General features: G+C 40.8%; 1 protein-coding gene across 3 annotated transcripts in view; it reads right to left on the bottom strand.

Moving 5' to 3' along the window:
* Positions 1-14036, bottom strand: part of CACNA1I (calcium voltage-gated channel subunit alpha1 I) — a 1904325-nt gene that overhangs the window by 1233657 nt on the left and 656632 nt on the right. For all 3 annotated transcript variants that reach the window (XM_089683626.1, XM_089683627.1, XM_089683628.1), the window contains exon 4: positions 5041-5200. In XM_089683626.1, the coding sequence (XP_089539752.1) occupies positions 5041-5200 (160 nt within the window). The remainder of the gene's footprint in view (positions 1-5040; positions 5201-14036) is intronic.

Below are 14036 nucleotides of genomic sequence, written 5' to 3'. Positions count from 1 at the left end.
AAGAAGCATTTTGTATTTTTATTTGCAGATGACATAATAATAAAAAAAAAAATTGAACTGGCAGAACTGTTGATAATTCCAGTTTTAATTTAAGAAAAGCTTAGTTAATTCTAAGTTCACAACTAAGCATTTTCTGCAGCGGTTTGCATTTTTCAGAAATGCAGCACAGTCCATTTAACATGATTTCCTATGGGACAGGTTTACATCTCTGCGCTTTCACTTGGTACATTTTTTGGAAACAGTCAGGGACTTTTTTTTAACGCAAAACGTTGCGTTTTTGGTTCTATAGACTTCAATGGGAATGCTGAAAAAAGCATGTATTGCATTTTTGCTGCATTTTTGCCGCGTTTTTGCTGTGGTTTTTATGCGTTTTTGATGCGGTTTGCATTTTAAAATTTGACTAGCAACAAGAACAATAAAAATAAATCTCATTCTGTTGCTTTATTTATCTGTTGTTTACAGTATTATATTAGGTTACTATTTAAGGCAATGGATTTTAAAACTTACATATACAAAAGATTGTGCCATGTTCCACTGATATCCAATATACATCAATAAAACTTCCAAACAATTTATATATCTCTTCCAAAATTAAACATAAAATCCATGTTGCATCTGTGATAATGCGCTCCTTCAAGTGATGTGGACAAATCAACTATTGCTTGGTTCACCTCTGATGTGTTATCATAACAATCCAGACCTGATAACTCAGGTCTGGGCTAGTACCAGAGACAGGACACAGGTAGCAGCGGCCATGTTATAGGGGGCAGAAAGAACCACGATGCTCATGCAGAAAGAGAGAGAGAGAGTTACTAGCAAGTATACTGGCCGAATCGCTAGCGAGTGTTTGGAGTATATTGTCACAGCGCTTTTTACATCATCTACATGTGAGTGCAATACATTGTATTAATAAATGTTTTAAATAAGGATAAGGCACTAAGTTTTGATTATTTCTCATGGTACATGAACCAATGGAGGAGGATTACTAAAGAAGTGAGGGGATCCAGACCCTTTAGGATAACAATCCCATCCATCCACAGTCCATATAAAGGAGCACAAGCTATATATGACCTCATTTAATGGTTTGGTCATATTTACCAGGTGAGAGCACAACTGGTGAAGGTGCACTAGTGGTTGTTATGATAACACATCAGAGGTGAACCAAATAACAGTTGATTTGTCCACATCACTTGAAAGGCGCACATTATCACAGATGCAAAATGGAAATTATGTTTAATTTCGCAAAAGATATATACATTTTGGAATAGACTTATATGTTTGGAAGTTTTATACACGTATATTGGATATCAGTAGAGCGCTGCACAATCTTTTGTATTTGTATATTGTTGACACATTTGTATGGGTGTGTGTATGGTGCACGCTATCTACTTTTTTCACTTAGTTTGGCACAATTAGTTAATTAGGTGCCATAGCTGCTTGCAAGATTTCATTTATTTTATTATGTATTTTAAAACCTGATGCTACAAGAATTAACATAATTACTTAGTTTTAGTCCCAGTTTACACTGATGCAAAATATATGCAGATTAAATCCAATCTAAAAGGCATAGATTCACAAGTCATCTGAAAAAAACATTGTTTACTATGAAAGCTGTTCACATCTATGCGATTCTGATAAGGTTAAAAAAATGGTCCTGTGCAAGTTTAGTGCAGGTTTGGTGCAAATTCTATCGCCAGCTATGCCAAATCCCATCAGAAATTGCATTAATTCCCATTAGAATAGCACTTGTCACAACAGAAATCACACTGTGAAATCACATCAGATTCAAAGTGTGAACCTAGCCTTAAAGGGGTGTAGTTATAAATTGTTCATTCTGTGCAAATTTAGCAAAAATTAATGATGTTTAGGCTATTTTCCCTTCTCAATGAAGAATGAATGTTCTTTTATTATTTGCAGTGGTAAAATACTGCATTCCAGCCACTACATGGAGCTGAGGCGCATGGGATATACATATACCTTTGTGACAAAAGATATAATTCTAGAGAACGCTAGACAGAATTAGCAAATACAATTAACCAATGGTTGCATTGTTTACTAAGTTTCTCTAAAATTGTTGCATTCTATCTCTTGCTGCAAAGGTATATGCATCTCCTATGCTCCTCTGCTCCATCTAGGGGCCATAATGTGATATTTTACTATTGTAAAAAAAAAAAGAACATTTGTTCAGAAGAGAAAATACAGCATTAATTTTGTCTAATTTGCAAAGAACAACTGTCCTGCCTTCAGCTGGGAATTTTGTTATCCTATCCTGCCTACACTATTAAACTTGGCCACTAGATGGAGCCCAAAATAAATTTACTGTTTTTCAGAAATAAGACTTTTATTAGTTAAAAATATCTTCCATCATCCTTTACTCTAAGAAAAGGAAACAGGTGAATCCTGGGAGCTCAGACTTCATCTTAAGAACTGAGAGAAAGGAACCAGCCATAATTCTATGCAACACATGTCATGGACTGAATTTGCATCCCCTACAGGCAGCATCACAAGTGAACATGGACTTATTGCCATCTACAGCCTAATCATTTCATTGTGCTTGAACATATCATGCTGTCATGACCTGGTTCACCTGCTGGTGGCACTGTGCTTTCTGGGGCAGAAAGCTGGAGTGTTGGTGTCCACCAGCAGGTTTCTCCCAACAGTCAACAGGTTCCAGCAATCAGCTCCACCAGGACCTGCTGGAAGGGTACTCAAGTTCCATTTCTGCTATGGCTCCTTGCTTTAGAGTTTTGGTTGCTCCTGCCTTGTACCCTGTTTACTGTGTTACTGTCAGACTCGCTGGTGCCATTAACGCTTGATCTTGCTTTAGCCTGTATCCACTACCCTGTTGCCTTGTGCCCTGTTCCTCCTTTCTCAGTCTTGATTCCTTCCTTCCCATATGCTCATCCAGGTTTTCCCTGCCTTGCATATTTCACATTTATATATATTTGTATATTTAGTTATTTGTTAGGTCCCTGCATTTTGGTTTTTCAGTTTTGATTTTCATGCTTTCTCATTGCTGTTGGTGTGTGGTTATTATTCACTGTAAATAAATCTCACTTTGAAGAGAAATATATATACAGTTGCAAGAAAAAGTATGTGAACCCCTTGGGATTACATGGAATTTTGCATGAATTGGGCATAAAATGTGCTCTGAACGTCATCTAAGTCACCACAATAGAAGAACACAGTCTGCTGAACATAATACTACACAAACATTAGATGTTGCCATGGTTTAATTGCACATAACATGTAAACATTCACAGTGCAGGGAGGAAAAAGTATGTGAGGCCCTAGCTTAATGACTTCTCCCAGAGCTAATTGGAGCCAGGAGTGAGCCAACCTTAACTCCAATTAGTGGTATGATATTGGATGTGTTGCTGACAGCTGTCCTTCCCTTAAAAAACACACACCTGTTTTGGGTTTACTGGTTTCAAGAAGCACTGTCTGATGTGAATCATGCCTCGCAGAAAAGAGCTCTCAGAAGAGCTACGATCAAGAATTGTTGACTTGCATGAAGCTGGAAAGGGTTACAAAAGTATCTCCAAAATCCTTGATGTTCATGTGTCCACGGTAAGACAGACTGTCTACAAATGGAGAAAGTTTAGCACTGTTGCTACTCTCCCTGTAAAAATGACTGCAAGAGCACAGCGCAGAATGCTGCATGAGGTAAAGAAGAATCCCAGAGTGTCAGCTAAAGACCTACAGAAATCTCTGGCACATGCTAACATTTTTGTTGACACATCTACAATAAGGAAAACATTAAACAAGAATGGAGTACATGGGAGGACACCACAGAGGAAGTCATTGCTGTCCAAAAAGAATATTGCAGCTCGTTTGAAGTTTGCAAAAGAGCACCTGGATGTTCCACAGCACTACTGGAAAAATATACTGTGGACAGATGAAACCAAGATTGAGTTGTTTGGGAAGAACACACAACACTATGTGTGGAGAAAAAAAGGCACAGCACACCAACATCAAAACCTCATCCCCACTGTAAAACATGGCGGAGGGAGCATCATGGTTTGGGGCTTCTTTGCTTCCTCAGGGCCTGGATGGATTGTTGTCATTGATGGGAAAATGAATTCCAGAGTTTATCAAGACATTTTGCAGGAAAACGTACGACCATCTGTCCGCCAACTGAAGCTCTGCAGAGGATGGGTGATGCAACCGGACAATGACCCAAAGCATACAAGTAATTCAACAAAACAATGGCTGCAACAGCACAGAATACGCCTTCTGGAGTGGCCCAGTCAGAGTCCTGACCTCAACCCGATTGAAATGCTGTGGCATGACCTTAAGAGAGCGATTCACACCAGACATCCCAAGAATATTGCTACACTGAAACAGTTTTGTAAAGAGGAGTGGTCCAAAATTACTCCAGATCGTTGTGCAGGTCTGATCTGCAACTACAGGAAACGTTTGGTTGAGGTTATTGCTGCCAAAGGAGGGTCAACCAGTTATTAAGTCCTAAGGTTCACATACTTTTTCCTCCCTGCACTGTGTTATGTGCAATTAAACCATAGCAACATCTAATGTTTGTGTAATATTATGTTCAGCAGACTGTGTTCTTCTATTGTTGTGACTTAGATGACGTTCAGAGCACATTTTATGCCCAATTCCTGCAAAACTCTGCATAATCCCAAGGGGTTCACATACTTTTTCTTGCAACTGTATACACTGCTTTGAAAATACATCAGAAAACTTTGAAAAGACATCAGGGAAATGGGTAGCAAGGATAGAACAACAACTGTACTCTGGATAAATGGCTATACACATTTTATTTTCTGAACAGACCCCACGGTGTTATAAAAACACATTACATCCATATTTTAAAATAGTAAAACTATGTGGGGCATTCAACAATCTTAGTTTATAATGAATATACATTATTGTTGTCATTTAAGTCATCATACTGAATCAAAGTAAATATATCTAAAAGTAAATATAAAATAATTAGAAAACACTTGTTCCCATATATACATATTGTAAAGTAACTTAGTATAGTTCACATCCATGCATTTTTAATGGCATTCAACTTACATAGTAAAGTTTTCCTCTAAGAAACAACGGTTACGTAGAAGTCCAGCCCAAAGTTGTACCCCAATTATTCCAAATATAAAGAAGACAAAGAAACACAGAAGGAGTACATTTCCTAACATAGGCAGTGTGTCCAGCAGCAAATTCACCAAGATTCTCATACCTGTGAATGGGAAGAGAGAAAAAAAGAGCAGAGAGGAGGAAGAAAAGGAGGAATTTCAAGAAGAGAGTAAAAAAAAAAGTATGAGAAAGATGCACAAAGACATCACAATGGAAAGGAAAGTATTCACAAGGAGGGAACAAATATTCATGAAATGGAACAATTTAAATAGTTTTCTCTTTGAAAAATGGATCCCTGCTTCAAAACCTGTTTTGAAATTTAGGGCCTCATTTCTCTACATTACCCGATGCCAGATTTCATTTTATACTGTATATTAGTACAGGATAATCCTGATACTACAGAAAGGAGGCCTGTATAAGGTAAGGAGTTGCAGTCTCAAGCAGGGGTCCAATCTTCTGGAAAAATGGAAGAAAATCCTCTAGATTTTCTGGATGAAAATTAGGCTAAATTATTTTTGAAGTTAAAAAACATTCCTAGATGATCAGTAGGGTAGTGTACATAATATGTTGGCTTTCCTATCACAAATGGGTTTATCTAAATACCCACATGTCCCAACACACGCATACAAGAAAATATCAACCCAGCACATGAAAAGCGATGGAGACACCACAGCACACAAATGGAAAGATCTGTCATTACAACCCACATGTTACAGAATGACGTAAAAGTTAAATCTTGCTGTGCATGCAAAATTTAGGACTCTCATCCATTTGGAATGGATAGGACAGTTCAGAACCTGTTCATTCTGGCTTTTTTATGAGCATCTATGCAAACCTTCCTGGATCAACTCTTATCTGCAGAATTTCTTTAAAATCCACCTACAGACAATTTTTATAAAGGGTTAGAGCCTTTGTCAAGAGTTATTACTATTTGTGTATCTTCTGAGGACATCTGTCAGGAATACTGGAATCTCACCAATGATGCATTGGGGTTGATTTACCAAAGCAAATATATGGTGCACTGCAAGTGCATTTGCTCCAGAGCTTAGCAAATGACGTAAAGCTTCACTTTGCAAAGAATACCCAATCACATGCAAGGAAAATTAAAAAACAGCATTTTTGCTTGCACATGATAGAATGATGGAAATCATCAGAGCTTCCCCTCAGATCTAGAGCAACTGCACCTGCAATGCACAGTATATTTGCCTGTAGTAAATCAACCCTACTGACTGTGTATCAGTTGAATACATCTAAAAGATACATGTAATAAATATATATTTTTTTTTTTTTTCCTTTCACTCAACTTCCCATATATATATATATATATATATATATATATATATATATATATTACATGATCAAAGGTTTGTGGACACCTGACAATCACACCTACAATATACAAGTTAAATATGCCGTTCCAAAATCATGAGCATTGATAGACAACTGAACAACACTTTGGGGCTTTAACAGATTCCACTGAAAAGAGTGTCTGTGGGAATTTGGCCCATTTAGTAAAAAGAATACTTGTGAAGTCTAGTACTGATGGTGAATGAGAAGATCTGGTACGCAATAGGCATTTGAGTATATCCCAAAGATTTTTAGTAGGGTTGAGGCCAAGGCTCTGTGAAGGCAACACAGGTTCCTCCACACCAAGCTCACCAAACCATATTATTTTGGACCAGACATTTGGGCACAGTCCTAAAACTGTCATCATAAGGTTGGAAGCACACAGTTGTTTAATATTTATTTTTTATGCTGTAACATTAACAACAACCTTCATTGGAAGCACCTGCACTCAATAATTAGGAGGGGGTGTCACATAATTTTTGCCATATACAGGTGCATCTCAATAAATTAGAATATCATCAAAAAGTTAATTTATTTCAGTAATTCAATTCAAAAAGTGAAACTCATACAGTATATTATATAGATTCATTACACACAGAGTGATATATTTCAAGCATTTCTTTCTTTTAATTTTGATGATTATGGCTTACAGCTACTGAAAACCGAAAATTCAGTAACTCAGAAAATTAGAATATTACATAAGACCAATAATAAAAACATTTTTAATACAGAAATGTTGGCTTGCTTAAAAGTATGTCCATGTACAGTATAGTATGCACTCAATACTTAGTTGGTGCTCCTTTTTCGTGAATTACTGGATCAATGCGGTGTAGCACTGCTGAGGTGTTATGGAAGCCCAGGTTGCTTTGATAGTGACCTTCAGTTAGTCTGCATTGTTGGGTCTGGTGTCTCTCATCTTCCTCTTGACAATACCCCATAGATTCTGGGGTTTAGGTCAGGCAAGTTTGCTGGCCACTATGATCATTAAACCAAGTATTGGTACTTTTTGGCAGTGTGGGCAGGTGCCAAGTCCTGCTGGAGAATGAAATCACCATCTCCCAAAGCTGGTTCTCCAAATCATCACTGACTGTTGAAACTTCACACTGGACCTCATGCAACTTGGATTCTGTGGTTCTCTTTCTCCAGATTCTGGGACCTTGATTTCCAAATCAAATGCAAAATTTACTTTCATCTGAAAAGAAGATTTTGGACCACTGAGCAACAGTCCAGTCCTTTTTCTTCTTAGCCCAGGTAAGACGCTTCTGACGTTGTCTCTGGTTCAGGAGTGGCTTGGCACAAGGAATGCAACAGTTGTAGCCCATGTCCTGGATACATCCATGTGTGGTGTCTCTTGAAGCACTGACACCAGCCATAGTCCACTCCTTGTGAATCTCCCCCAAATTCTTGAATGGCTTTTGCTTCATAATCCTCTCAAGGCTGCGGTTATCCCTGTTGCCTGTGCATTTTTTATACCATAATTTTTTCCTTTCACTCAACTTTCTATTAATATGCTTGGATACAGCACTCTGTGAACAGCAAGCTTCTTTAGCAATGACTTTTTGTGACTTACCCTCCTTGTGGAGGGTGTCAATAACTGTCTTCTGAACAACTGTCAATTCAGCAGTCTTCCCTATGATTGTGTAACTTACTAAACCAGACTAAGAGACCATTTAAAGGCTCATGAAACCTTTACAGGTGTTTTGGGTTTATTTACAGCACAGTGGCTAAATGGTTAGCACTTCTGCCAGTAGTAGGGTCGTTGGTTTGAATACTAGCCACGGCACCACCTGCCTGTAGTTTGCATGGTCTCCCTCTGCCTGCACAGGTACTCTGGTTTCCTCTCACACTCCAAAGACATGCTGATAGATAAATTGGCTCCTGTCTAAATTGGCCCTAGTATATGAATATAAGTTAGGAACCTTAGATTGTACACCCATTGAGGGTTATGGACTTATGTGAATGTACAATATATATGTAAAGCGCTGCGTAAATTGATGGTGCTATATAAGTACCTGTAATAATAATATTAGAGTGATTACATTAGATTAGAGTGTGACACTATGGCCCTGATTTACTAATGTGCCCAAGCGCATTTCCGTGGGCTAACGTCTACTTTTTAATAGTGACCGTCTACTTTTAGACGGCAAAGATGTTTACTAAAGAAAGTATCTAACAAGTAGACACAAAAGTGAATTTACTAACCAGGCACAATCCAGAAATCAGTCTAAGAAAGCAGACGTGGTCGAAAGCACGTCTAACACAGCTAAAAATCACTGCAGAAACCTGTTCACATTGAAATTTGCTTTCACAAATATCGGGACTTCACTTTAAACAATAGCTTACATTTCAAAAAAATGTTTTGTGTAAAAAATAGTTTTTTAAAGGAATTCAGGACAGTCAAGAACTAGATGCTTTTCCAGCGTCTATGCACAAATATAAATGCGCATGTGCAGAACACATTTTAGCCATCTGTCGTGGGCGCTTTCTTTGTAGACGCTGTTTAATAGTAATACTCTGTGTGGAGTCCTCTGACAGACGGCACTCGATCGCATCTACTGTGTTTAACAAACAGCACTATTTGTAGCTAGGCATATCTTTATGTATTCTAATTTGATTTCCTTTGTTCTATTGATTCTGTTTTTGTTTCTTATCCTGTTTTTATTTCTTATCCTGTTTTTGTTTCTTACCCTTTATAATTATTTCTGTAATGGTTTTACATATTTTGAAGGTCTAGATAATATATATTTTGATAGCTGAATCTAAAAATAAAGGTCGGCAATTAAAACATTTTTTAAAAAATGGCGTGCGGTCCCCCCATTCATCCATACCAAGCCCTTCGGGTCTGGTATGGATCTTAAGGGGTAACCCCATGCCAAAATGTTAAAAGAAATGGTGTGGGGTCCCCCCCAAAATCCATACCAGACCCTTATCCGAGCATGCAGCCTGGCAGGTCAGGAAAGGGGGGGAGGACGAGCAAGCGCCCCCCCCTGAACCAGATCAGGCCACATGCCCTCAATATGGGGGGTGTTTTGGGGAAGAGGGGCTCCCCCCCAAAGCACCTTGTCCCCATGTTGATGGGGACAAGGGTCTCTTCCCCACAGCCGGTGGTTTTGGGGGTCTGCAGGTGGGGGGCTTATCAGAATCTGGAAGGGGGCCCCGAGATCCTGCCCCCCCCCCACGTGAATGACTATGGGTACATGGTACCGCTACTCATTCACAAAAAAACAAAGTGTAGTGTAAAAAAAGACAGGTCTTTGACAAGTCCTTTAATAAAAGAAAATCTAAAAGAATGTCCCCCGAAGTAGCTCCTACGTCAATCATGAAGCCCGCCGGCGGCCACCCGAAAAAAAGAAAAAAAAAAAGTTTCCGTTCCCGACGATGGCTGCCCAGCCATCTCCTGTGAGCTTGGTTGACAGCTTGACATCATCCGAATGACCCGCCCCATGTGATATCAATGATGTCACATGGGGTGGGGTCATATGCGTGATTTCCCCGGGTGGCCCTGCCCCTTACATATTTAAGAGCTGTCACCCAGCCAACACCAGAGGGCTGGATGCCATCGTCAGGAACGGAACCTTTTTTTTTCTTTTTTTTGGGTCGGCAGCGCCTTACACTGTGATTGACATTGGATCTACTTCGAGGGACATTCTTTGAGATTTTTCTTTTATTAAAGGACTTGTCAAAGACCTTGTCCTGTGTTTTTTTTACACTACACTTTTTGTTTTTTTGTGAATGAGTAGCGGTACCAAGTACCCCATACTTATTCACATAGGGGGTGTGGGGTCTGGGGTCACCTTGTTAAAGGGGGCTTCCAGATTCCGATAATCCCCCCGCCCGCAGACCCCCAGAACCACTAGCCAGGGTTGTGGGGAAGAGGCCCTTGTCCCTATCAACATGGGGACAAGGTGCTTTGGGGGTGAACCCCCCTGCCCCATGCACCCCCCATGTTTAGGGCATGTGGCCTGGTATATTTCAGGAGGGGGGGTGCTCGCTCATCCCCCCTTTTCCTGGCCAGCCGGGCTGCATGCTCGGATAAGGGTCTGGTATGGATTGGGGGGGGGGGGGGCCCACGCCATTTTTTTTATTTTGGCGTGGGGTTACCCCTCAAGATCTATACCAGACCCAAAGGGCTTGGTATGGATGGGAGGGGGGATCCCACACCATTTTTTTTAGTATTTATTTAATTTCCGGTAATTCTTTTACATTCATCTGTCAGTGGGGAACTCCGCTGACAACTGAAACATTAACACATGGTTATCACTACTAAAATACCGCATGAGGAGGGGAGGGGCGGCCAGCTCCGAGGATGGACGTGTGAGAGACAGAGCTCCGTCCATCTGTCAGAGACTCGCACACACTGACAACGGAGAGATAAGAGTGAGTCATATTACACATAAGGGTACATTAACCCCTCATCTACCATGCCGCAGAGGAGGAAAGCCCCAGGACAGCATGGGAAGCTGACAAGCTTCTTCCCTGCTGTCCCCTCATGCAGCCAAGATGGCGCCGGCTGCAGCATGAATGAAAATGAACAGAGCCTGTGACAGAAACACCACAGCACAGCACCTGGATGCCAGATTAAGAGCACCACTGTACCCAGGAGACCCTGGTGAGTCCACTCCTCCCGTCTCCCACCACAAGCAGCCCTGCTAAATCCCAGATTGGATACTGAATCCACTCCTGAAAACCAACTCTTTACTTCACAAATTCTACTTCAAAATTCTGCTCCATCTTTAATTGAATCTTTCCCTGCTTCTGACCAACCTATCACTGAGATATCTATGAAAAACATGCTTCTTTCTCTGCATCAAACATTCCACACTGATCTTACAGCGTCCCTATCCCAAATCTCTAATGTGGTACAACAACAAGAACACCGCATACGCCAAACTGAAAACAAAATGGGAGAAATGTTCACAGCCCATAACGACTTGATTGATGCACTCGCAGACCATAAAGCTGATATTGAACAAACAAACCTGAAATTAGCTGATTTAGAAGACCGATCCAGATGCAATAACAGCAAATTTAGAGGCATACCTGAATCAATTACCAACAATACCCTGACTCCATATCTCCAACAATACATCAAAATCCTCATTCCCTCACTCACGGATATGGAACTCACCATAGATTGGGCGCACAGAATACCCAAGCCAACTTTCTTACCAGCCTCTAATCCCAGAGATGTACTGGCACATATACACTTTTACCATGTAAAGGAGAAAATAATGTCAACAGCAAGAAATCCTCCACCCCTTCCGCCATCACACGCAAATATCAAATTATTCGCTGATTTATCCAAAGCCACACTCCTCAACTGCAAAAAGCTCGTTAGCATAACCAAAGCTCTGAGGAACCATGGGATAGGTTATCAATGGGGCTTCCCCACAAAGCTTACCATTAAACAACATAGGGAAATTTACATCATCAAAAATCTAGAAGCAGGCATCGATCTCCTAAAAAACTGGAACATGATACCGGCAGAATCTCAACACTCCACTCCTCCCAACACGCAACCAATGGATGCTGAGTGGTCCTGATTCTACAAGCCCTCATACTACTAAACACTCGCCATCTTGGGCACTCTCTCCCTTACCTAACCAACTGCTGGAAAACCGCCCAAAAATCAAACATTTTCAAGTTACAAGAGACTTTTCAGCATGACCTCTCTTATGGTCTATGCTTGTTCAAACCCCCCTGTAATACAGTAGCAATTAACGCTACTCATGTTGCTTGCATTTCTCGCAAAGAAATAGAAAAAACCATTAAAGCTTTACCACTCAAGAAATCACTAGGAAGCGATGGTTTCACCAACGAATTTTACAAATCATTTGCCCCTGACCTTTCACCATATCTGACCAAGGTCTTTAACCATGTAGCCACTACATCCTCTTTCCCCAAAGAAATGCTACAATCCATAAATACAACTATCCCAAAACCCGGTAAAAATCCTCTAAATGTCCAGAATTATAGACCAATATCACTACTCAACACAGACAAAAAGCTAGATGCTAAAATAATAGCCCAAAGACTCCTCCCCTATCTACGTACATTAATCACGAAGATCAAGTAGGATTCATACCCGGTCGCCAAGCTCCTGACGCAACTCATATCTCTTCTCCATAACCTAGAATTCACTAAACAGCCCTCCATACTACTATCCTTAGATGCAGAGAAAGCATTAGATCGAATACACTGGCAGTTTATGCGTTTAACCCTACAAAAATTCGGCATCACGGATTGGATGTTATCAGCCATCCTTTCCCTCTACTCCAATCCCTCGGCCAAAGTATTAACAGATGGAACACTATCAGATTCCTTCGACATCACAAACGGCACCAGACAAGGTTGCCCCTTATCCCCCATAATATTTACACTACTTATTGAACCCTTAGCTTCAAAACTAAGAAATGACCCATCATTTTCAGGAATTACCCACCTCCACACAGAACACAGAACGACATCATACTAATGATAACCAACCCACATAAATCTCTCCAAACAATTTGTTCAATTCTCCAAAATTATTCTGAAGTTTCCTATTACAAACTTAACGAACCTAGATCTTCCATCCTAAATCTCCACACACCTATCCATACCCAAACATCACTAGCCAAACAATTTCCCTTCTCCTGGGAACAACACAACATACCCTATTTAGGAACTCACCGCAACAATAGACCAATTATACCCTGCAAATCATAAATTACTACTTGAATCTATTCAACGAGAAATCTCAGCACTCCGTACATCAACACTCTACAAACTGGGACGAGTAGCGACTCTGAAAATGTTCATATTACTAAAAATTCTATACATATTCCGCACTCTCCCTATTCCCATTCCCAATATCGTCTTCTCTAAACTACAAACAGTCTTCTCTAAATTCCTCTGGAATTCTAAAAAACCCAGATGTACTACAAATCTACTATTACGTCCCACGTCCAGAGGAGGAGCAGGCCTTCCACACTTAAAATTGTACTACAATGCGACTCCTCTTGACCAAATATACTTTTGGTGGCACCCAACAAAAGAAAAATTATGGTCTACCATGGAAACACTTATTGCTCCCACTTTTACCTCGAAACATACTCTTCACACCGCAAATACCCAAAACCAAATACCTACTTAACTACTCGCCGACCGCAGATAGCCGAATGACGGCTGCACTGCGGCCGGCCAGTTCTGGGTGGACGACATATGACGTCCTCCCAGAACGCGCTCTCTTGCGCGCCCCCGGGGGCACTCACCCGGCGATCTCCGTGATCGCTGTGTCCTACGGACACAGCTGATCACTTGACGTGGTAAAAGGCCAATCACAGCGGCCTTTTACCACGTGATCAGCCGTGTCCAATGACACGCTGATCACCGTGAAATGCAAATGCCGGTTCTCGGCTGCACTTTCCTCACGCTGTCAGATCGTGAGGAAAGTACTGCCGAGGACCGGCAGTTGTCAAAGCGGGGATCGGCACCGATCATCAGGGTCACTGATCATCAGTGCCCTGATGATCGGTGCCCAGCAGTGCCACACACCAGTTCCGCCCACCTGTGCCCAGCAGTGCGCCCACCTGTGCCCAGAAGTGCGCCCA

Source organism: Staurois parvus, unplaced genomic scaffold (genome assembly GCF_062004578.1).
Source record: "Staurois parvus isolate SC_StPar_1 unplaced genomic scaffold, SC_StPar_1.0 ptg000316l, whole genome shotgun sequence".
Lineage (NCBI taxonomy): Eukaryota > Metazoa > Chordata > Amphibia > Anura > Ranidae > Staurois > Staurois parvus.
The sequence above is the reverse complement of the archived record's forward strand: the minus strand, read 5'-3'. Positions and strand labels throughout refer to the sequence as shown.